We start from the raw sequence: 25,915 nt of genomic DNA on the forward strand, positions 1-25,915 counted from the left end.
ATTACATTTAGAAAATGACTCATACTCATCAATATCCATCCTTAGACATCAGAAAGATAAGAAATGCAACAAAAATTTAAAATATCTTGGTCAATTGAAAGAGGATCAGGGGAAAATGGCACAAGATATGAAATTAGTGAAACTCAACTAAATCTAAAAATTCAACATAAAATATTCTTTGCAGTCTGTTGGAGTGAATCTCTTCCTAATATATTTACACACGATACAGTTAAAAAGAAATTATTGGAATTATTCATTACTCGTTTTGCCCCGTTTTAGACATTTCTGTTTTTTGGAGGGGGGGGGATAGAAAATTATCAAATTAGACGTTATTGTGGTGGTGGTGGTGGGGAAATTGACTTAGAATCCACCAGAGAAAAGAATATTGATTGTCAAACATCAAAAAGTATCCAGATATTTTATTAGCAATCTCAATTAAAATCGAATCATAGTTGAAAAATGTTTTTGTTACAAACTCTCAACTTCAACAACTATGCTGACCAACTTTTACTCCCAAAGACGATGTAACGCTGCAAAATGGTGATGCAATACTTGCAATGTAACGGTTTCTAACAGGTTGAGAGAAATTAACGAAAAATCAGAAATTAGTAATTTTACCCCGGTTACCAATTCCACCCCCGCCCACATTCCCGTTCGCGAACTATTTGCCTTTACTATTCTACTTTAATAAAAGGCAATAGCAGGGAACCGGAGCCCTTCCTGAAAGAAGTACGTTCGAGGTGATTCATTACAAAGGAATACTCTTTCGTTGATTAAGTTTTATTTAAAGCCTAGCTTTTCGATTAAGTTAGTTATCTATATTTATATTTCTCTATCTACACGTATAGTTTATTTGAAGTAATTACAATCGTGTTTAAAACGTAGAAATCGGAAGAAATTTTCGAAAAAGAAAAGAAATTTCGGTGGGTTGCTTATTTCCAAATTTTTAAAAACATTTTCTTGGAATTTTCATTAATAACAGCTAAACAGAACAGGTTTGGCAGTGTAATTTTTTGTTAATGTGACCTTGTTATATGGCAATAAACTTCGGTGAAGCCTTCAAACATAAAAGTTTCCCACCTCTTGCAATTTCAAAAGTATTTTATAGTTTATTAATTTATATCAAAACATAAAGTGTGAAACTATTTTGAAATCTATGTGAAAAATGGCGCAGGGATATAAATTTAGAGAAAATTGGAACTGAGAATCCGTGACATAGATAAAATTATGATCCAAAAGTGAAGTAAATTGATATGGTTCAGGGTCGACGGGGATCATGACAGGAGTAAATGACAAAAATATATGTAAATATTTATTATATATGATTAAACACGGGAAGACAAACAACAATTTGAGTCAGTCAGTTTCTCGTATTTATAATTCAATCACACACTTAATAGAAAAGGTAAAAATAATTTTTTTAAAAAGCGTGAAAAGAGAAAATCGGGGAATCCAGATTTTTTAGTTTTTGACAAATTAAATGAAGCAAACAAGAATTATTTCCCCTTACAATTATGGATTTCAAGTTTGAATGAAACTAATTTATATATAGATATATATTATAAATATATATATATTATAAAATATCTCGACTGTTTTATTTTATTGTTGAGTTTATTTTCAAATTTTTTAAAAATCGACGTGAATGCAAATCGAATTGTTCACAAATCCAGACTTTGCAAGGTGGACGGGGTAATATAAAAAAACGGAAACATGTAATGCATTTATCCAACACTGCAAACATGTTAATGTTTGTAGCACCTGGGTCATCGTATTAAAAACTAATTTGCTTTTGTCCTATGTAAATTATTATAGATTAATAAATTAAGGGTTTTTAAAACGATTGTTAGTTGTTAAATATTACTTTTGAAACAAATGTAGGCAAGTGTGTCCATTCGTAGCTTCCGTAGTTGCTTCCGCTGGTTGGACTTTTATTACAAGTTATATAAGACTTTCGTCCTTGGTCTGCATTGAAAAAAAAAAGCGATAGTAAGAGAAAAAACAAGTTCTTTGAAAGATCCCGTTTGATCTTAATTATTTCGCAGTTTGTTCGCTTTATAGTCGAAGTGCATCCAAGGTGTAGTTGCCATGAATCGTATAGTTACCACATCCGTCATGTTGCCGAGATTGTTAAAGAGACAAACATGTGCAGTTTCAATGAGGTAGGAGACAAAAGTAAACGTTAACAATGTTTTCTATCTAATATACACCTTTCTCTGTTTTGCTAACTCTTTGATATTCTCAATTTTTTGTTAAATGTCAAGGCTTGCCTTCTTTTTAAAACCAATTAAGTTTTTTTTTTCTTCTTCCATCATAGCATGATCGTCCATAGAATATCAAATGCACAGTGACGCACTTACGTGGGTTTTGTTTTATAAATATTTAACTATGTTAACTATATTTTCTTTTCGAAATTGAGTTGGGAAAAAATAATAATTCTCTATTCTTATATTTTATTCTAAATATCTTCGTAAAATTTTCGTTGTTTAACGATAATAGTTAAAGCTGTTCTAAGAGTTAGGATTCATTTCTCTTAATATTCAATACCTTTCTTTGCACACTAAATTTATTTTCTCATTTAGTAAACATTCCGAATTATTAGTTGTGGGAAAGAAGGGAAGTGGCAATGATCATGCCTTTTCCGGGGAATTATCGATATATGTTCGAACTGGAATCGAAACCTGTTTTCTTATTTCTCTTGGTATTGTACCCATACATCTTTTTGCCGTATTTGACTTCATACGACTTAGAAGTTTATAACATTTCCCCTTAAATTTGGCGGGTCCTTTTCTAAAACAGTACTTAACCGTAACTAAAAACCTGACATTGTATATATTAAGACGTGGGAAGATTTTCTGGGACAGTTTTTATTGTTAGTGTCCCTTAAAAGCCCGTCAAGTACGATGTGTTCAATCGGTAATGTTTATCTCTCTCTCTCTCTCTGTATATATATATATATATGTGTGTGTGTGTATATGTTTGTATGTGTATATACACACGTTTGTGTGTCTATATGTGTGTGTCTATGTGTGTATATATATGTGTATATGTGTTTGTATATATATATGTGTGTGTATATATATATATATATATATATATATGTGTGTGTTTGTGTATATATATGTGTGTGTGTTTGTGTATATATATGTGTTTGTGTGTGTGTATATATATATTTGTTTATGTATATAATATGCCTGTTTGTAGGCACACGCAAATAAAGCAGACGGGTTAACTAAGGGATCCTCAAAGTGACCGCTTGACTGACCAAGGATTATAAAGATAATCGGTCAAATCCCGATTAAATCACATTGACTGAAACAAGTAAAAGAACCACAATGTAAACAAAAGACGGAGATGGAACACCTATGATAATTAAGGACTAATTTGGGGTTAAAATTAACAAGAAACACAAGAGTAAGGTCATGATATGACCTCAACTCGGTGCTTACATAAACAGACACACCGAAACGGTATATCTAACAACCTCTCTCTCTCTCTCTCTCATTCCCATATGCAACCTGGATTCCTTTCCCTGTTATCGTTTCGTTAACCATTTCACCCTTGATTGGTATTGTTATCGTTTAAACCGAGATCGACCTTGATTCAATAGACATACCGGTGGAGATGGAGTATATGTAATCTGGGTATACCCCCACTTTTAAATTTTGTTTTTTTTACGGAATCCTGTTTCAGACCATGGAGAATCCGATTCTGGAAAAAATTTTTCAAAAATCCCAATTTCAAAATTTCGATCCCCCCCCCCCCGGTTTTTATATAAATCCACAGGGTAAACCTAACCCTAACTCAAACCCTAACCCTAACCCTAAACCTAACCCTAACACTAGTTTTGTGAGATTTGGCTGTTATTTCTAGCATGTAAATAGCCTGCTTGGTGGGGGGGGGGGTGAATTGAAATTTTTCAAAATTTTTTTTTTCAGAATCGGAATCTCCATAGCCTAAAACGTGGGATTCCGTAAAAAAAATTAATAAATAAGGGGGGGAAAGGTTCAGATTACATATAGTCCATCTCTACCGACATACCTATTAAAACAAATACATCCCCGAAAGAACTACATTTTTCTAATGTGATTTTCTGTTTTTAAGGCGGCACGATATGATTCCAAGGGATTTTATTGCCATTTCTAGCAAGTCGAATAACCGTGTAGAGACGCCATCCAAGCAATAACACACAAACGCAAGCAAATCCGTTTCGGTTAAGAATCAAAACTCCTTTTGACCACTAGTTTTTTCGTCCCTCACTGAAAAGTTTTGGACCTGTAAACAAGTGTTCAAACCGTGGCCTTACTGCCTATCTAGTCCTTTTATAGACACAGTGTATCTAGGACTACTCTATTCAATGTGTTCTTTCTAATAAGATGGTAATGGGGGTGGTTTGAAATTTGGTTACTATTTCTAGAAGGTCGAATGACTATGTAGATGTTCTTTTATTTGTCTAACTCATTGTTCATTATTCAACAGACCTATTAACAAATATGTTCTCGCTGTCATCATCCCGTCATTTATTAAATCTAAGTATATCAGACGTGGCTGTGTTTTAAGAGGTTCGTTTCCCAACCCCAAGGCTTCAGGTTCAGTCCCACTGCATGGCACCTTGGGCAAGTGCCGACCAAAGCCATGTGAGTGAATTTGCAAAGAAACTGAAAAAAGCCCATTGTTTATATTTATATATCTGTATGTGTCCCTGTGTCCCCCACCACAGCTAACCTTCAAGGTGGTGCTGTAGCATGGTCGTAGTTCAACAACTGGTACAAGTATAATGTATTTAAAATTACATTATACAATCGTGGCCGTTGCCAGTACCGCCTGACTGGCCTTTGTGTGGGTGACATGTAAAAACACCCACTACACTCTCTGAGTGGTTGGCGTTAGGAAGGGCATCCAGCTGTAGAAACTCTGCCAAATCAGATTGGAGCCTGGTGTTGCCATCCGGTTTCACCAGTCCTCAGTCAAATCGTCCAACCCATGCTAGCATGGAAAGCGGACGTTAAATGATGATGATGATGATGATGACAATCTCTGTTTTGGCACTTCGGAACTTTCTGGATACAAGTTTTCTCTGCCAGTTCTATCAATGTAGTCTCCCAAACAAAAAAATCTCAAATTTTTCCACTGGGAACTGGTATATAATTAAAAGGAAATTTTCGCCGAGGCTTCTGGCAATTTGCTGTGCTTGAGAAGATATGCCCCCACCTCACTCCCTTTTTCAGTTGAAAGCTCTGTTTTGCAGGCTCATGGGTGCTGCTGCCACATAAACAGCACCTGTATCAATGTCACGTAAAGAGCACCCATGCCTGCGTCCTGTAAAAAGTACCCTGCTGGTAGCATATGAAAATGCACCCATACCGGTGCCATACAAAAGGCACTTGTTCCAGTGCCATGTAAAAAACACCCATGTCAGTGCTACGTTTAAAAGCACCTAGTACATTCTGTTGAGTGGTTTGCATTTGGAAGGGCATCCAACTGTAGAAACCGTACCAAAACAGACAATTGGAGCTTGGGCAGCTCTCCAGCTTGCTAGTTCCTGTCAAACCACCCAACTCATGCCAGCATGGAAAACAGATGTGAAATGATGATGATGAATACACCATCTTGGTTGAACCATGAAAGTTTCTTCCACAGAGTCCACCAGACTTGGTCTTCACATGCATAAGGAAAGCAAGCCCTAATATGCTAATCAATCTATAACTGGGGCCCTATTACTCCAGGTCAGAGTAGCACTGGGAACAGTAGTGGCTAGGCAATGGTTCCACACTCCTCAAAACCCTAGAACTACCAAACCAGGGTTCCATTACTGGATGCTGTTCAAAGTCTGTCATATGATAAATTTGCTACTTCTTATCAACGAATAGATGTGCCTGAATGATAAAAAGTTTGCTTCCCAACCACATAATTTTGGCTTCACTCAACTACATAGTACTTTGGGTAAGTGTCTTCTGCTACAGCTTCAGATTGACCAGTAGTGCTTGAATGATTTGAACTTACACCCTGAAACCTTTATTGAGGACTATATTTATGTGTGTGTACACAACACAGCACAACACAACATGCTTTCAGTTTCCATCTACCAGGTCCACTCACAAAGCTTTGGTTGGCTTGGGGCTATAGTAGAAGACACCTTCCCTAGATGCTGTACAATGGGACTGAAAACTCCTTACCTCACATCAATGCCTGCAATATATATATATATATATATATATATATATATATATATATATATATATATATATATATATATATTAGGATGATGCAAAATAACTTATCATTTTGAAAACTTGAAGACACCCTCTAATTTTATTTAATTTAGTGCAAAAACACAACATGCAAAATTTCAGCACAATTGCACACTTTTCAAAGGTTGCTACTATCCACTGAACATTTTGTACATTGTTGTTTTTCAGTTAGTATTTATGGTACATTTCTGTCTCCTTGCCATCTTCTACTGGCCCTGACATGCAACTGTTTAAGAGATTCAAAACAAAGTGGATGGAAATTGACAAGAACAATTACCAAACAGCAACAGATGACCCTAACATTGCAGAGAAAATCTCAGATGCTGAAGAAATCATTCAATTTGCTCAAGCTCAGTTTGATGAACAGCAGCCTCATGATGGCTACAAGGAATTGCTCGAACTAACGCTCATTTTCCTCAGTAGTACTCTCAAGTCAGGAATCAGCTTTAAAGCACCAGGGATGGCCAAACTAATTTACTGCATTAAAATTTGGATGTTTAAATCTCAGTTTAAACTAACTGGAATAAGGACTGAGAGTTGTTTGCTGCTTTTCAACTGCGATATATATCAGACTGTGGTACCTAGCATCCACACCCTCGTGTGCCGTCCCCACCATTCTGATTTGCATTTTATGCAAAGTCTGCAGCTCTACAAGCAAAAGGATGACAAAATTGCAAGTGTTGCACTCAATACGTTTTTGAGACATTTGTGGTACCTCTCTGAGGAGCTTGTGGCACTTACATTCTTTGATTCAGCTGTTTCGCATGAGACAAAAAAACAAAATGAAGCATGCTCTGCAAAAACCAGTTGACTGGAAACCGAGCAAACGAGCATCAATAAATCCTGAACCAGCTGGGCAGAAGCGAACTTCAGGATTTCGTTACTGCCAACACAAAAAAAACTCTTTGAAATCCTGGAAGTGCCTTGCACTTTTCTTGAAAAAGATGCTGAAGAATGGAATGATGATGAAAGTTATGCAAATGCAAGAGATATTGCATATGGACTCAAAGTGGTAAACAACATTGCGGAAAAAGGTGTACGACTGATGGAGGAATACAACAAACTGATAACCAGTGATGAAGAGCAGAAACAATACCTTCAAATTGTTAAAAGTTACGGGTCATCACTCACAAACAAAAACAAGAAACCATTGCTCTTGCTTCACAAAACGCCAAAAATAAACTCAACTTACATAAGTGGTTATGATATGCCTATGGGGAAACTTCCACATGAAAAAGTTAACGCGCTATATGCTGTACCTCACTTCATACTATAGCCTATAATCTCGTCATTTTTTTTCAAACTAGGTTAACTAGGTACATATCAAACCCATTCCGGCGAAAATATCAGCAAAGTAATATTTTTGAGCACAAACTGAGGTATATCTATTTTTAAAGCTCGGTAGCAAACCTCTAATTTTCTCTTTTTCAACCCCAAATTTCGCATACAATGCTTTCTTAGGAATATGAATAAAATAGGAGGGTATCTCCCTGAAAATTGTAAAAAGAATTTTTTGACTCCTTTTTTGCATCACCCTAATATATATATATATATATATATATTTAATTAATTAATTCGATAATGGGATAAAAATCTTTTATAAGAATTTTATCAGGAAGCTAGTGTGTAAAAAATTCATAAGGGAAAAGGGATTCTTGGGAATTATATATATATATATATAAGCAATGTTAATTCTCTAAATGAAGTATTAACAGTAACTGCACGATAAAGTGTAGTATATTGCCACTTAAGTGTGGCTGACCCCTAGGGGTGGATGTTACTGTTGCTTTTAGCCCCAGGAGGACATCTCCTCCAGCTGGCTTATCGACACACTACTGTGTCCTGTTTGCCAAGGGAAGTTATCCCTCTCACCATGATCTGTAGCACGAACGGACCCGGGTTTCAGATGTCCTCTTGGGGCTAAAAGCAACAGTAACATCCACCCCTAGGGGTCAGCCACACTTAAGTGGCAATATACTACACTTTATATATATATATATATATATATATATATATATATATATATATATAATAAAAAGTGGCACAGAAGGATGACAGAAGAACATATAGAAAACAAGGAAAAACATGCAATGGATGTGAACAAACTCGTTTCCTCATCAGTTATTGATTAAAAATCATTGCAATTTTGTTGCCTGATCAGTAATATTGCTCAGTTTGGTGGAATCAGCACCATAAGCTACATGAAAGACAAGCATGAAGAAGAAAGAATAAGACAAGTACAAAAAAATGATATCTCAATTGAACAGAAAAAGGATAAGTCTTCAATGAAAGATGCTTCAACATCAAATCAAGAACATTTGGCACTCTTGTCTGAGAGCTCATTTATGCTCAGTGTTCTTGTAGCTCACTCAGTGGAGAATATGCAAATGGTAGTGGACATTTTCTCAGATGCATGCACTGTATTTGGGCAAGGGGTCCAAATGAAGTTGTGGGTGTCACATCAGAGTTTTCATTCTTGAGAAATGTCTAAACAAACTCTAAGGGTCTCTCACTTCTGGCTCTTTGATGGCTGTTGACCCTGAGTTCATTCATCTTGTTACAGGTTTTGTCTTGCAGAGTGTTCCAACGTAAAACAACCTTCCTTACCAAGCAAGCTTAATAGGATTACCACCAGTTCATTTGCCGACAATCTGATCATACAACAGCTTGTACTGGGCTACATGTTATCTGTAGCAAGTACTAAGAATGTCCTGACATCTATACATATATTTATGTATAGTTCACAGATGAGATCCAGATATTGTCCATATAGAAGACACTGAGTAGTTCTCAAATGATACAAACCTAGACCCTAATGTTTTTATAGAGGATCATTCCACAAGGTAAAGAAAGGCTGTAAGAGGGATCAAGTTGAGCCCGTATAGAAGCAATTATACAATTTGCTTATCTGCATGATTGCTTGTATATATATGTATGTATATACATATGAGTATTTATGGTCATATTTTATACATTTGAGTGCATTGAGATAGTTCTGCAGCAGCAGGTCTCCTCACATCCAAATGTACTTGAATGTGTCATTACACAAATATATTTCATTTAACATTGCTTTGTGTGACAAAAAGCATCCGGTACTCTTTGTGACATTGTTGGCATTAGGAAGAGCATCTAGCCATAGCAACCATGCCAAAGCTGACAATTGAAATTGGTGCAATCCTCTGTTGTGAAACCATTGTGCCCATGCTAGCAAGGAAATCGTGACGATTATGATGATACATATTGATCAATCAAACAGGCATCCTATCGGTTACAATGGCGAGTGTTTCAGTTGATTTAATCAACAGAACAGACGTGCAAGTGGCTGAGCACACCACAGACACGCATACCCTTAACGTAGTTTTCAGAGATATTTAGTGTGACAAGGACGGTCCTTTGGAATACAAGTACTATTCGTTTTTGCCAGCTGAGTAGACTGCAACAACGTGAAATAAAGTATCTTGCTTATGGACACCACACGCCGCCGGGTATCGAACTCGTGACCTTACGATCTTGAGCCGAATACCCTAACCACTAAGCCACGTGCCTTCATTATATCGATAGATAATGTATATATGGGAGGATGTCAAGAAACTCGACTTCAAATAGCCGAACACTTAAAATGATGTATTCTGTGAATACACAGAATCCTTGAATTTTGAAATGTAGGAGGAGATTTCGTGGGAAACTGTTTTACAGCTTCGGGAGGATGTTTATTATAACCTATTCACTTTTGTTATGTTATGTTTGAAAGATAAAAATAAAAAGACAGAACGAGATACGGTGTTTATATTTGTAAAAAAAAAATCGTAATAGAAATGGATTACAGAGTTTGATATTAAAGACACAAGCGGAAACTGAAATAATTAGGTTGAAGAAATATTTTTTAACAAATAAAACGATTGGATAACTAAATTTTTGGTTTTACGAAGCGAAAGAGTGCCCATAAAGGGAAATAAGCATGTGTCAATTAGTTTGTTGGTTTGTGTTTGTATTGAAAGTAAAGAAAAATATTTTTTTATAATCATGGAATTCAAAGGACGAAGTATTCGATAAATAAACCATTTAAGTCTGCATATGTTTTCGATATCGTATTCCTACTATGTACTTTATTATCTGGTTGCTAAAAGCGGCAAGCTAGCAGAGTCGTTTGGATGCCAGACAAAATGCTTAGCATCAGTTTTCCGACTCTTTACGCTCCGAGTTCAAATATCGCCGAGGTCAAATATCGATAAAATAAAGTACCAGTCAAGTACTCGGGTCGATGTAATCGACTTACTACATTCCTAAAATTGCTGACCTTGTGCCAAAATTTGAAACCATTATTTGGTGACTAAATATGCTTGCCTACCTTTTCGTACTCTAACGTACCTTAAAAGAAAAATGTTAGACTTTGTTTCTCAAATATATTCCCTTTTGAAACTATATATATACACGCAAGGATAATTTTTCTTATTTTCCCCTAAAGTAGTTACACTAAGTAAATATGTAATTTCTCTTTAAAACTTGCTTTTTTCTTTTCTTTCTAAAACTGTTATTCTTACCTTAGCAGAATAAGAAGGTATGAGAAACTCCCTTTAAAAACTGTAAATATGTGTTTTGAAGGCCGTTTTTATATTCCTCCCTAAAATATTTCGAAATTCGTTGTTCTGAATATTCGATTTTTTGAGCTTTCGATATTCTGATGTTTATGTAGTTTGAATTCGGCATTCTAACGTTCTGTCTTGAGTGTGTAATAGAACAAAAAGATAGAGTGCTCCAACTTTGCCATTATAGGCGCAGGCTGCCCAACCATGCAGTCTTGAGTTCAGTCTCACTGCGCAGCATCTTGGGCGAAGGCCTTCTATTATAGGTATTGGGCCAGGTTACGACATATTTATCTAAAACAGAAAGAAAAATGCATAAAGGCGTGTAAATCATGGGAGGTCAGTAAAATGTTCCACTCTGGGAGATTCTTTATAGTTGCTATGTAAACAGGTAGACTCCAGGAAGAGGAAGAAGATCAGTCCGTAGCATTAATATGATATAATTTGGTCCGTAAAAGAAAGTCATCACAGGGAAAAACCTTGTAACTGAAAGAGAGAAAAAGGTGCGCGTATTATCTTTACACCTGTTTCAGGAATACTTAAGCAGTGCGGTTCTCTGCACACTACTGGATTAAAAATTTTTGTAGCAACCTATACCATCTTCGGAGGTGAAAAAGGGGGATTTAGCCACAAAATCGCCCTGAGCACTAATTGCATGCACCTATTATCTTACGTCATTTGACCTTGTAGTGACATCTTATAGCAGACGACTGTTATATGTTCAATGTCCGGAGTTTTATCCACGCATGCGCAGGGACTAGTTCCGGAAGGAATACAGGAAGAGTCTCATGCGCATGCGTGGAGTTCGACACCCAGCTTTGGCGCCTTTTCTCAGTCTCTTCGTTGACTGATCTCCGTCGAGCCAAGACGTCCAACAGAGCTCTCTCACATGTCAGCACCAGAGCTTCACAAATAACCACGGAAATCTTTCAGGAGGCGTCTCAGTAGCCGAGGGCGACGAGCTACCGAATTCCCTCCAAGCGTGAACTGAATTCCACTGTAAATAAATATTGTTATGTTGTTCGGAATCTGCGTTCCGTTGTTTCTTCTAGAAATTTAATGTACGGAAGCGGTGTACACCTAATGGTGTATAACCACTTCCCTACAACCTCATTATTACCAACAAATTATGTGTATTATATATATATATATGTATAATTGTGTGTTCATATATATGTTGGTGGGTGCGTTTACATACTTTTCCAACCATGTAGTTTTGAGTTCAGTCCCATCAGTCCCACTGCGTGGCATCTTGGACAAGTGTCTTCTACTATAGCCCCTGTGACAAGCCCCAAACCCTTGCGATTTGATTTGGTAGACGGAAACTGAAAGAAGCCTTACTCACAGAAATGTAACCACACGTGGACTATTGGCGATTTTCCTTTTCGTTCTTCTTTGGGTTTTCCCCGTTCTCCTTTCCGGCGAAGAGCCATGCTCGAAACGTTAAAAGCTCTCCTTTCACCGAGCATCAAACTAATATCAAACTCGTGCACATCCACACATTCGTTTGTTTTTTTTCCCCTCTTCGTTTTTTATTCATCTTTGAACTGTTTTTTCGTTGAATTGACAATATAATATATATATTGATAATAATTATTCACATATATGTTCTTAACATATATAGGCAGGTTCAAATGAAAAATATGCTGGTTGTTGAAGTGTACATTATAGGAGAAAAACGGCAATGGGTTCAACACGTTCGGCTCATTAACGCACAGCATTCTGGGACACCGGTGTTTCATGTGTCACTATCCAGAAGTAGCCAGAACAGTTGTGTGTGTCTTTCTGTTTACTACACTGTAACTTAGCAGTTTGGCAAAAGAGATTGATAGTCTGAGTATCAGGCTTCGAAATAAGTATTAGGGTCGATTTATTCGACAAAGCCCTGCAAGGCAGTGACACAGCATGGCAGCTGTTCGAAAGATTGAAACAAGTAAACAACAAAAAATAGTAAATATTAAATATCATTGCGTCGGATTGTTGGAATTGTTAGAGCGTTGAACAAGTTGCATCGCGGTTTTCATTCATGTCCCCTCTACGTTTTGAGTTCAAATGCCGCTGATATCAGCTTTTCATTATTACAGCGTCAATAATCCCGACTATACCACCCTCCCCCAATTATAGCCATGTACCTATATACGACTTAAAACATGCAGTTTATCTTAAGTCAAGTACAGCTGCACTCGATTTAATCTACTTTCTAACCTTGTACCTCTGCTAGAAATTATTATTAATGATCCTGTGTTATATATTGTATTTAAGTGAGCCTTCTCGATTCCGTATTATTTAATACAGAGTAACTATACACTCTTCTCGACTCCTACAACTTTAGTGACAGCACAGTAGAGAGGCAAAGTCGACCTCAGAGGAATCTGAACTCTAAAATAATTGTTTCTACTATAGGTACAAGGCCTGAAATTTTGGAGGAGGGGCAATCGATTATATCGACCTCAGTTCTTGACAGGTCCTTAGTTCATCAACCCCGAAAGAACGAAAGGAAAAGACAACTTCGAAATAATTTGAACTAAGAGCGTAAAATGCCAGAAATGTCGCTGAGCTTTTTGTACAACATACTAAGATTCTGCCAGCTTGTCGCCTTGTTGATTTAATAATTCATAATATTTTAGACAACAACAACAAAAAAATCTCATTAATTCAGCCAATTGAAGTTTTTCTGTGATTTTCTTCCTGGATTCAATCCATTTTCCATGTCGCCAATGATTGGCGTTGCAGATATCTCACAACTGATGTCGTATAGGCAGCTCCAATCGAGCAGTTAGTTTATTCTATGATCAAAGACGTTCCAACCGTGACCATACTATATTTATATTGTGAAATAATAGTCCCTGAGCAATACATGCATCATCCAATGTATCCTTTCTCACCACCGCCACTTTTTTGTTGCATTGAAAAACCGTTGCGTGAGAGTTAAAGAACATTTGGCTGCTATTTCTAGCAGATCAAACGAACTATGTAGCAGTTCCCTTGATGATGTTAATTTGGTGCAGTAATTAGATACATGGTGGTAGTGGCTGGATCTCGTTCAGAGCCAACATAAGACTAAACAGCTACTATGGCGAAGATGATGTTGATGATGATGACATTAATTAAGGGAAAATAATTGACAAATATGACGGCAGGCGAGAGTTTGGATCATACCGACGAACTGATATTAACTAAACCACTATCGCTGACAACCAATTGCCCCATTTAGTGTGTATGTGTATGTATACACACAGGTCAATGTGTATGTGTGTGTGTGTTTAGATTATATGAGTCATAATTCGGAATTTGGTGTTTCGATCCTCCGAGTAGTGACACGCACGGATTTTAACGATTCATTGCTATCAACCTCTCCAGTACTAAATATTCCGCGTTTTGCCAAATTGAATTTCTTGAATTTCTCTGTGAAATTGCTAATCTTTTATACACACATATGTATATACATACAATATATATATATATATATAGGTGACGCAATAAGGAAATTCTCAGCCCATTATATATGAATGTTTGTATGTGTATACACATGTATATATTCACATACAATTACATAGTATATGATGTGTGTGTATATATATGATGTTTGTGTATATTATATATATATGTGTGTGTGTATGTATAAATAGTATATATATATACATATGTATATGTGAGTGTGTGTGTATATATATAATATGTATAGGGGCAGAGAGGGAGGAGGGTATTTCCAGCGTGTTCAAATACTGGGAAAGACAACCATTATGCTACTTATAGCTATCTATAAATCACTTTCATTTCATCAAAACTCACCATAAATTCCCTGCAACTCCGTTGTTTTCTATAATTGCGTTTCCATAGTGTGTGTGTGTGTGTAATGTGAGTATGTTTACTGCTGTGTGTCTAGTGTGTTTGTGTGTCTATGTGTACTGGTGTGTGTGTGTGTGTGTTTGGAGATATCTGTACTGCAGTATGTGTACGTGTGCGCCTTTGTCTGTCTGTCTGTATGTATGTATATATGCGCGCGGTTATACTTATTTTCGCGCAAAATTTTTGAAGATGGGCACTTTTACTCCATATCCACGTTTTACATTAAAAAAAACTTGTTCCTTCTTTCCAGATATTGTCGTTTACTATTTTAAGGTTTTATTTCCATAGCCAATTGTTCAAATCCACCTGACAGTGTTTTTGTTTGTTTATTTTTTGCCACTAACAACACGCTCCATGTTTCCATCTCCGTTTCCCCATCAGAACCTCTTGTCTTTTATAATAAAAATACACTCAGTTACTGAGGTCCCGATTAACAAAAATTAAACACAAGGCCCAAATACATACATACATACGCACGTACATTATATATATAATATATTATGTTGCCTTTAATTTATGTTAGTGAAAATAGGAAAATATTTTTATTATTAATAGTCGAATTTTTGTTAATGACCTACTTGCAGTTCTAATCTCTCTCACACACACACCACGCGCGCGTGTATACATACACATCAACCGGGAGCTAACGAAGGAGCCGCTATACATGGTTATTCGACATTCTAGAAATAGCAGCCAAATCACGCCCTACCGTCTTTAAAAAAGCACGCGTTGGGCAGTATGGCCTTGAGTTCCTTTGCACATAGAAAAAATACGTGATAGGTATAAGTGGGGTGCCTTTGATCAGTTTTCTAAATCAAGATTTAACTGAGTTTCCACGTGATCGTTCGTTTTGTTAAAAATAATTACTGAATCTAACCTCACATTACTGCTTACGTCTTAAATTAAATAAACAATAAGGTCACTGATAATATTTTGACATACAATGTCCGAGAGAAGTCATGGCTAGAATGTCTTCCTTAGTAGGTATGTTTCGTTACAACTGACCCGGGGTTAAACAAGTAACCTAAACATTGCTTTCTTTAGCAAATACACACGCACACGCACCCTCTCTATGTCCGTCCGGCCGCGTCTTTCCAACCTTCTCTTTTTCTCCGTCCGGTCGCGTTTCCAACCCTCTGTGTGTGTGTGTATATATGTATATATATATATTGTCACATACTACAAAGACTCGCTCCGTTAATCAGTTGTACGATAACCAAATCTATAAATAAAACCTTTCGTCTTATATAAGGCAAAAAAAAAATAGATAGACAGTCTGCTTAAAAATTGGGATAGTCGCTGAATGTTTTTGATCATAGATCTGTTTGATCAAAGTTGACTGCTATCCTTAGTAGGTCAAGCGACCATAGAGACGACATCTTGGTGTGACAATCTTGCAATGACCTCTCTTCATGGGTGACCTTACACAAACGATCCAGCAAGGGAACCTCTGTACAGTCGCTCGATCTCCTAGAAATAGCAGTGAAATTTTTCTCGTAATACCCCTACTGTTTTAAAGGACACTTTCGATAATTACTGTCCCATGGACACGAGAAAAAAACGAGCTAGTTACAGCTGGAACGATTATACGACTGTTACGGGACGACCTTGAAATAAAGCAACAGCCTTGCACAAAACGATGTCCTAAAAGCTAAGCTTCCTCTTGCAAAGTTTAAGCGTAACGACCCACAATAGAGTACTCTTCACGTAGCCGGGAGATCCCTAAACGACAAAACGTTGCCAAATTAGTGTTAACATATCGTAGGTCGTGTGACATATTTGATTTAATTATGTTTCTAGGTCAACTAGAAGCCTAGATAGCGTTTGTTGTGTATTTTGTGGCAGCCATTTTGAATTTCGGCATTTCAAAATGGCTGCCATTTAGGTAGTTATGCCAATGTCGACATTAATTTTAGGAATCTCCATGCTCTGATTAATTTTCAAAACTATTGTTTCTTTAATCTGTAAAATTTTGCATTGTAAAACATAGAGAATATATGACTACTTTGCTGACCATTTCCAAATAATGTATGCGAGTAAGTGTAGACCAGTTTCACAAAAGATTTCAATACGTATTAATTTTTCAATTATTATGAAGTTTCTTTCAATGAAGGCAATTGACTTAGAATATTCACAGCATCTTAGCAAAGGTAGAAAAACAAAGAGATTGAATTTTTCTCTCATAAAAAATAGTCATTCTAATTCACATGTTACTATGGTATTTAATGCTAATTAAAAATGGCTAATTAAATAGCTAATTACAAATGCCATTCTGCAGATCAGCAAGAACTCCTCGCTGACGCTTCTGTATGGTTCTTTAGCCTGCTAGAAAGAACAGCTAATCCTCAACTCATTTTACAAGGGACGATATGAATAATGTACTACAAGGTTTTTTGCACATAGGAAAAAGGTGGGAAGGTCATGATTAGAATAACTTCGATCATCAGGCTTGACTTGGGGCTAAATGACAACCACAAGGTCACATCTGTAGTCTTGTTGTTGTTGTTTTACCAATACTACAACTGGTTCTATTCTTTTGTATATCATTAATAATTTAGCCAGGTTTGTAAATTGTATGCCATGTCTTGCATTCGATGCATCTCAATGCTAATGAGAGAACCTCTTTGTAGTTGGCTAACATGCTAGAAATAGCAGCAAAATCTTCATCAAATCACACAACGTTGTCTTAAAACAAAAAAAACTTTGGGTATGATTCTCATTTCTCTGCACCCCTTCCCCCACTGAGAAATGATAGAACTTGTAATGTGGGTGACCAAAATACCTAAACTGAAAGCAGCACTATTCTAAAATTCACAGAATGTAACTTTAGAAGTGTTGATGGTCTTTCTTACTTTGTTTGTTCATGGTTTCACCTTGAATCTATTTATGATTTTGTTTTTATCACTCTATATCTCAATTGCTAACATACAGTAGAGAGGCCATGGAAAGTAAGAGTTGGGTGAAGGTATAGTTCTGCATATATGCAACTTTTTTTCATTTCTCCATGTCATCAACTCCTATCTAACAGTAACAGCACCAAATGAGTGATGTATATCAAGGTCTCCCACGTTTCAAGGCTTGCTAGGTGTAGCTTCAATGTGCAGTCTACCACAGTACCTGTAGGCTACTCTGTGTGATTACCTGATCTGATTTAGGGTTTAAGGTTAGGATTTAGGATTAAGGTTTAGGATTCATAGTTTAGGGACAGACTGTATGGTAAAATGTAAATGGCAAGGTTGAGTGCACGCTAAAGTGGTCCCACTTGTTATTCCTTTTCAAGGTAGCCTTCAGTTGGTCATTGAATCAGTTCAATTTGTAACCAGGCATTAACCATGATGCAGTGTTCTGCAACTGGTATGTTGCGGCACACTGGTGTGCCATGAGACGATTCTAGGCGTGCCACAGTGTAACCTAAATATAATTTCTATCCTTATATTTTTAGCTCAGGTATGCAACCGAATTTTGGAAAGAATACAAGTGTACCGCAAGTGAAAAAAAGGTTGCAGAGCATTGCCATAGTGTATGTTGCTGTTGTGACAGTTAAAGGAGCAACAAGAATCAAACATGAAATATTGGGTGTGTTTTTACACTTGTCTTGGGTTGATCCAAGGATTCTAGTTGATCTTCAGTGAAAATTAGCTGAAAGAAGCTCTTTGGGTTGATTGTACTTGTAATTTACTGATTCAGTTTCATTACTCTGTGAAATGCCCAACCACGTGATTGTGTGGTGAGAAACTTGCTCCCTAACCACATGGTTGTGGGTTTAGTTCTAATACATGGCATCTTGTGTTGGTTTGTTTATGTCCATGTCACTTAACAGCTCAGTAAAAGAGGCAGATACAATAAGTACCAAGCTTTGAAAAGTAGGTATTGGGATTGATTCATTTGACCAAAGCCCTTCACGGCTGTTCCCCAGTAAGGCTACAGTTTAATGACAAACAAGCAAAAGATAAAACATATATATATATATATATATATATGCATGATGGGCTTCTTTCAATTTCCATCTACTAAATAGACTCACAGAGGAGGTGTGTGACTTAGTGGTTAGGGTGGTGGACTCATGATTGTAAGATTGTGGCTTTGATTCCTGGACCAGGCGGTACGTTGTGTTCTTGAGTAAAACATTTCATTTCATGTTGCTTCAGTCCACTTAGCAGGCAAAAATGAGTGATCCTGCGACAGATGAGTGTCCTGTCTAGGTGCGGAATATGTATACCACTGAAACCAGGAAACCAACCCTTATGAGCCTGGCATGGCTCTAGAAGGAAACATTTATTTTATTATTGAAATTTGAGTCACAAGGCTGTCTTAGGTTTATGGTAGAAGACACTTGCCTCAGTTTTTCCATGTTTGTTTTTGCTACCATACAGTACCATACCTCATTGAATCTTAATTTTCACTTGTAAAAGAGAATAATTTTAGTGAAATAATGATACCTGAAACATTTTCCTTCGTCTTTGAATATTTCCTACAACACCTCCATATTCCACAGGGGTACGTTTTACTGCTGTGTTGCAGACAAGGTCTTTCTTTTCTGTCAAGGGTCCACCTACATCACTTATGCAACCTTAGTTTCCATTGGGTGCATCGCATGTAATACCTTTCGTTCTCATTTTTTGCATATTGAGCATGGCCAATTCCAGTGTGATAGAATTCTGTCTTCCCTCTTGACTAAGATTTTTGCCTTTTGCTTGATTACTTTGAGGTTTTTTGATTCTAGATTTTGATTTCTTGTTTGGAATTTCCATCACAAAATATTTGAGGGCCAGGTCATTGACAGGAGGGGCTTGCATGGCTGTCACACCTAGTTTTCTTAGCAACCACCAAACTATATGGATCCCTAAGAAAGGCCTTTTCTTTGTGAATGTGAAGAATAGTGGCTTGTCTTTAGCTTATCAATATATATATATATATGCACACATACACATATATATGCATACTCACATACATATATATATGTCATCCCTGAACCACTGTAAAGGTATCTTTATGTGATTGCTTCACCTATATATATATATATATGATGATGATGATGATATATGTAGCCATCACATAAAGATACCTTTATGCTGCATCAGCGATGTCTTTAGGCTAAACAAATATCATACTATGCAACATGTTAAGGAAGCCTCTACATCAACCATGGGCAAACCCAGCAACCTGCCATTCTTACTTGTGTGGTCTGCCTGTGCATGCTCTATTTCAGTCTGCTTGAAATAGCCAGCTAATGTCCTTCAAATCATACCCTATCATCTTAAAAACAAAAGGGAAGAGACACATTTAATAATGTGACCCTAGATACCCTCGGTTTGAATAAAAGATGGTTGACAATAGCTGGAAATTTCTTTTTATTTGATTATTTAGTTTACTTGATCAGGATGTACATGTGTCGAAACAGCAGCAGAAAGTAAATATTTCACTTTAAAGACAGTAAACAATGGGTGAAGCCTGTTTCATATGATTTCAACACCACAACTTTAAAAGTAATGGAAGGCCGTTTTGCTGATGAAATCAGAATAAGACTGAAACAATATATGCAGTTGCCTCCCTTATTTGCTAGGCAAAGGATAAAAATGTTAATCATTGACTTAATAACTCAACTATTATTTTTCATGCAGATGATATCCCTGAAAGATTTCATCTTTAAACAATTCTATTTATCTACGTCTGTAAATGTACACCTCATGCAACTATCTCACCATTACTTTTATGAGTACAATGAAGGCTATAGTTTGTTGATGGCGTCTGAATAATGTCGAAACATTTTCTCACGCTATTTCTCATGACAGCAGGCTACGTTAAGGCACGTCCTTTTTCAATAATCATCTTAGAAAATCCAAGTGAAGTAACTTAATCTTCAAACTTCGTTCCAGTCGTTATTACTCTGGTACATCTACTTTCCTTTTTAGATTTCTATATAATTAACTCTTCGCCTGACCAAAGCATTTTCATGTCTTAAGCGTCCGTACATATTTTTAGGTTTTTAAGTTTAGCTCGTTTCCTACGTTCTAAGCAACATAAAGCTTTCCTTTCTTAAGTCTCAAGTTACTCTGATGGTTAAAAAAAAAATGACAATATGTACCATGTATGATAGTGGAAGCCAGGACAGGCAATATATTAACTCTAACAATAACTAAATATTTCAAAATATTTATCGCAGAGTCCATCATGATCTTCACCACTAAAAAATTCACGTTCGTATTTTCACTTTGATTCTCAAACGTTATCTTTCAAAAATATGTATCTTGTTATACAACCCCAGGTCAGAATGGAGTAGAACCATGAACAAAGGTATTCCGCCAATGACTATCTCGTCTTTTTGTGTCCTTTTTAGATTGTAAAGAAGGTATGAGGAGGGAGATCTGACTAGTCGAGTAACTGAGTCACCGTTTGCATGCATTTATTAGCGTCATAATCGTCGCGCCGGCATATATTACAGGTATTACTCCGTTTGTATATTACTCCCGTGCCCCCCACCGCAAGAAAAACAAACAAAAAAAAACTGAATTGAAACAAAAGACACAGATAAAAGACACGTTTATTCCGCAGTTATCTAACCTGAATACTTATACACACACACACACTCACGCATACATGAATATAATTGCGACTGACAACACGCACACATGCGCTTGCGCGCACCCGAGCATACGTAAACATAATTATAGCTATGACTGACAACATGCGCGCACACGCACAGCACGTTAACAACACTGCGATGCGCAAACCCTTCCCTCTGCTATGATTTCCCGTTTAGCAGCATAGACTGGCGCATATATATATATATCTATATATATATATATATATATTATACACACGCACAGTTTATTTTAAGAACACTTCCTTTCTGCTGTCAAGTTGTCTTTCATGTCCCGAATTATCCTTTCCTCTCCGTGCAACATTGTTTATATACATTTGCCGTGTATATATATATATATATATATATACACATACATACTTACATATTTTAAATAAAAACTGGTGTATATCCCTCCATTCGTTTTAGCTTCATCGGCCAATGCTATGCTGGGTCATAGTTAATATTTTTTCGGATACATTATACAAGTATCTGTTACACAGAAAACACTAAAATATCCAGTGTGTATATACGTATACATAAATTAAAAATTGTAATACATATTACACACAAACCATTCCATATTATGTGGATACATTATACGCACTCAAGCGCAGTATATACACATTCATATACACGCTCACACATTGTGCTTCGATTAGAACTCCGCCGTTTATGATATATATACACACACACATTCATTACACTAATTGCATAGTGATGCAGACGGTTAGTGTGTATATATATATATATATATATACATACACACACACACACACGCACGCTACCTATGTCACTACATATATATACATTGAAACGTTGGTTGGGAAGTTTCGTGAACTTGTCTATATACTCTCTTTCTTCCCCACAACGGAACCAACATACCCAGCAGCCATTTTGTCTTGAAGACAAGAATATCTTTCTACACACAAAATAAAAAAAAACTATCAATTTGCCTTTGAAAAATATATTTTCTCACGTCTGTAAATCCTTCCCGACATATCTAGGTTTCTATCCCAATTTTTTAAAAATAGATAATATATTTTAAATGGTAATTCAAAACCTTTAACTTAAAATTTTAGTTAATGATGTTATTTTAATAAATATGGTGTCAGATGCAATCGATCTTTAGACAGTTCGCAATCAGTTCAATGACCGATTCATTATCGATTTCTTTACAAGACCACGTATACGAAAAAAAAAAGCCCTCATATTTTTATTTATACAATTCCGTGGGATTTCATAGCTTTTTGTTTCATTTTATTTCCTCGAGTAAGCAAGATATCCAGTGCTGCGAGCCAGAATCGAAACCGGCTCCGTATTAATCTTTATCATACTATAGACATTTTCTGTATCTTTGTCTACCACTTCCTTCCTCCATTTCGGCCGCAGATTGTTTACATGTTCAGAACTTGTCACGAAAAACTATTTCCGTTTGTTTTTAATTAATATTTCACCCCTCCCCCTCTTATTTTAATTAGAGCATCCGCCAACGAACCAGTTGAAATAGCAGTCCACTGTCATTATAAATAGGATTCGTGACCCGAAATATATAATTACTTACTGTTTAGAGAGAGAAATTTAAAAAATGGTCACGTTTGGAACGCCTTTAATTGTAAGTCTGCTGGATCAGGTCTGACCGGGGGCTAAAAAAAAGAAAACCCAACCCAACTGTTACTAGGGAAAAGATTGAAGGCCACCACATCACGTTGCAATCGTCCTAATAGTATCCATAATTCAGCTAGTTTCGCAAATCCCGGAAAATTTATCTTATGCAAGAAATAAAGTAAAATTATCCCCGAAGACAATAAGACTTAACGAACCTTCATAGTCGCTAGAAATAGCAGCTAAATTGAGACTCTTCAAAGTCTTGTAAAAATATCCTTCTATTCTCGGTCTGACCTAGGGTTAAACAACAGCTATTAAGAATTAAATCACAACGCTAATGATAATCGTTTAACCCCACCACTATCAAAGGCATCCCAACCACGACCATCATTTATTTTCTTAGATCTAGCTGGTGTTTCTAGCAAGTCGTTACGTGGGTATCTCAGAGGCATATTAATATAACCCACCACCGCTTTTGCCTGCCTCGTCGCAGACCTACTCAGCGAATTGGGTCACCAATAATAAGTAAGCTATGCTGGTTGTTGCTGCCAATCAGGTCAGTCTAGTAGTATTCATCTTTAATATAAAAGGTATATGAACTAAAATACATATATAATGATGGCTATGTCTCAGCATGGCCCCAAATAGTGAAATGCGTATGCGTGTGTATATATATATATATACACTAGTATGGAGTCAGAAGCCCAGGCCTACTAAAAATAGCAGCTAAATCGCCCGTAAAGCATTACTCCCTAAATGAAGGTGAACAGACGAGACAGCAAATGTAGTCCATAATAATGTTAAAAATAAAGACAGGATGGCCATAATTGAAACGTCTATGAAAGGTGGCAGTAGGGGGCTAAACAGCCACATTAATTCATAAAGCTTTAGAAAATGAACGAAACGCCAAGTTTTCGCACAACCCCCCCCCCCCCCACCAGCGCTTACTATATCTTAAGGAAAATGGGTGGAGGTGCATATTAAAAAATATATATACGAAGTCCAAGGCTTTTATTGTTGCCATGCTAGCTAAACTCGTCTATTTGGATGGGTGGGAGAGAATCCACACCAACTGGCTATAATAGCTACTTCTCTCATTCATTTTCTTCCTCTTCCCTTCCCTCCCGTCTCTTTAAGCCTTCACATTTTATATACTCTCTACACCATTCAGTGCTATATACTTTCCACTTCTGTCATAGCAGCAGTAGTCGCTTGTTGGTTGGCAACTAGGGGGCTTCTTTCTACTGAAAAAAGCACAATAACACCCAGACATCACTTAAACAAGCAACCTCACCTTCATTCAGTCGACTTTCACTCATCTCCCCAGCCCCGTCAGCACCACCACCATCATCATCACTGCTACCAATTTCTTCTCATTAACACATTCACTTAGTTCAAACACGCCATTATACTAATAAAACCCACCATATCTCCTTAGCTGTGATCCAGTCGACCTGTGACTAGAAAATACGTGCCATCCGTGACTAAACTGAGACATTGATACTTCCTGGAGATTATCTTCGTAGCTCAAGCGTCATCGTTAGCCCGTGACTGATACGGTAGATCACAGAAAAACAATTGAATTTAATGTTATATACCTATACTAACTTGAATCTCGTTTTCTCCTTCCTTAATCCGGTTTATCCAGTACTCAGCGACATGTCTATATATACTTACACACACCTTCCTACTCTCCCTCCAACTCCTGCTACCATCTGCCAATTCACATATTTCAACAACTCCCACTCCAGTGGATCCAAGGTTTTCAGTCCAGACCATTCATTCACCCCATACCATTATCCCCCCCCCCCCTATCAAAATCCTATTTTGTCTTGCGTGACGTCACCACTAACCATTCTGCTACGTAAACCAATATATGTAAAGGCCCCACCTCCAATGCACAAGACACTCCTATTAGGAGCATGTACACAAACTACTGTAATGAGCTATGAGGGGAAGCCTTCTACGGTGGTCACTCGACGTGCAGAAAATAACAGCTGATTCCTCCGTAAACTTACTGATAAGTCCTCACGCAGATGGTCGTGATAGGGCTTTGGTATCTTAGATTCAATTTAATCAAGCCATGTATCTTTGTTCCTTCAAGTAACTTTTGCTACAGCTGCAGTCATTTATCACTAATCTAACCTGTCGAAGCAAACACGGGTGTTCACTCGCTTTAAAGATTTGAATATATCTATATTATTGGGTTGAATGACAATGGATCGGTCAGTATCAAACCAAAATATTTGACTGGTACTTACTTGTCTGTGATAAATACTAACCCAAACCCTTTGTCTCCCCAGCCAAATAATCCGCTTTCTCCAAACCAAAATATTTGACTGGTACTTACTTGTCTGTGATAAATACTAACCCAAACCCTTTGTCTCCCCAGCCAAATAATCCGCTTTCTCCTTCTGTCAACCAAAACAGGTTTGCAGCCATGTCGTCATCACCAACGGCAAAGAAAACAGCAGACGGTGTCACGGAACCAGTGAAATACTCGCAGAGTAAAGCTGCCTCCTGGAAATCTTTGGACACGTTCAAAAAACCACACAGCGACCGACTCAAAATCGAACCCTTCGTCGTGTCGTTCAGCATCTCTGTGCTCCTTATATACTTCGCTTTCTTAAGGGAAGAGAACGACCTGGACTTGGAAATGGACAAGACCCTGTACCAGAGGATCCCTGCCTTGGAGAAGACTCAGTTGCAGATGCAGATTCAACAGAACAAAAAGCAGGGCATAGAGAATGCAGCATTACAGAAACGACTGCAAGAGGTAGAAGCAGAAATTAAGAAACGAAAGTCAACTCCCACCCAATAAATTATTGCTCAAACTTACCACATTCGTGCCTTGGTTTATTCATTATTTGGGGCCCTTATCTCAGTAGTTAGTCTAGGGCAACAATTTAACCCTAGGAATTTGAATCAACGGCCCAGTCACCGGAAAAAGGAGGGTCGGGGTTTATTATATAGCTAGTGATGAATGAAATGAGTTCCTGGGTCATGCCATATCTCCCGGCTGCTAGCAATATAGGTTTTGTTAA

The 25,915-nt window shown here is 37.0% G+C and overlaps 2 protein-coding genes across 7 annotated transcripts in view; one reads left to right on the forward strand and one right to left on the reverse strand.

Annotated features, from left to right (window-relative positions):
* LOC106881787 (DNA topoisomerase 3-alpha) overlaps window positions 1–14,798 on the reverse strand; it is a 66,621-nt gene extending 51,823 nt beyond the window's left edge. Inside the window, exon 1 of the mRNA XM_089341297.1 lies at window positions 14,627–14,798. Coding sequence (XP_089197423.1) covers window positions 14,627–14,629 — 3 coding nt within the window. The 5' untranslated portion in view covers window positions 14,630–14,798. The remainder of the gene's footprint in view (window positions 1–14,626) is intronic.
* On the forward strand, window positions 1,879–25,714 carry LOC106881790 (uncharacterized). Of its 6 annotated transcripts, XM_014932299.3 has the most exons (3): window positions 2,029–2,162; window positions 21,021–21,125; window positions 25,302–25,714. In XM_014932299.3, exon 3 carries the CDS (start codon window positions 25,312–25,314, stop codon window positions 25,690–25,692), a length of 381 nt encoding a protein of 126 aa, XP_014787785.1. In that variant the 5' UTR covers window positions 2,029–2,162; window positions 21,021–21,125; window positions 25,302–25,311; the 3' UTR covers window positions 25,693–25,714. The 6 variants fall into 6 exon arrangements, with proteins under 6 accessions (XP_014787783.1, XP_089197427.1, XP_014787785.1 ...); XM_014932297.3 differs by lacking the exon at window positions 21,021–21,125 and having other exon boundaries at window positions 1,879–2,162; XM_089341301.1 differs by lacking the exons at window positions 21,021–21,125; window positions 25,302–25,714 and adding an exon at window positions 6,420–7,760 and having other exon boundaries at window positions 1,913–2,162.
* Window positions 25,715–25,915: the final 201 nt, after the last annotated feature.

This window comes from Octopus bimaculoides, chromosome 24 (genome assembly GCF_046866305.1).
Source record: "Octopus bimaculoides isolate indiv1 chromosome 24, ASM4686630v1, whole genome shotgun sequence".
NCBI classification, from domain to species: Eukaryota; Metazoa; Mollusca; class Cephalopoda; order Octopoda; family Octopodidae; genus Octopus; species Octopus bimaculoides.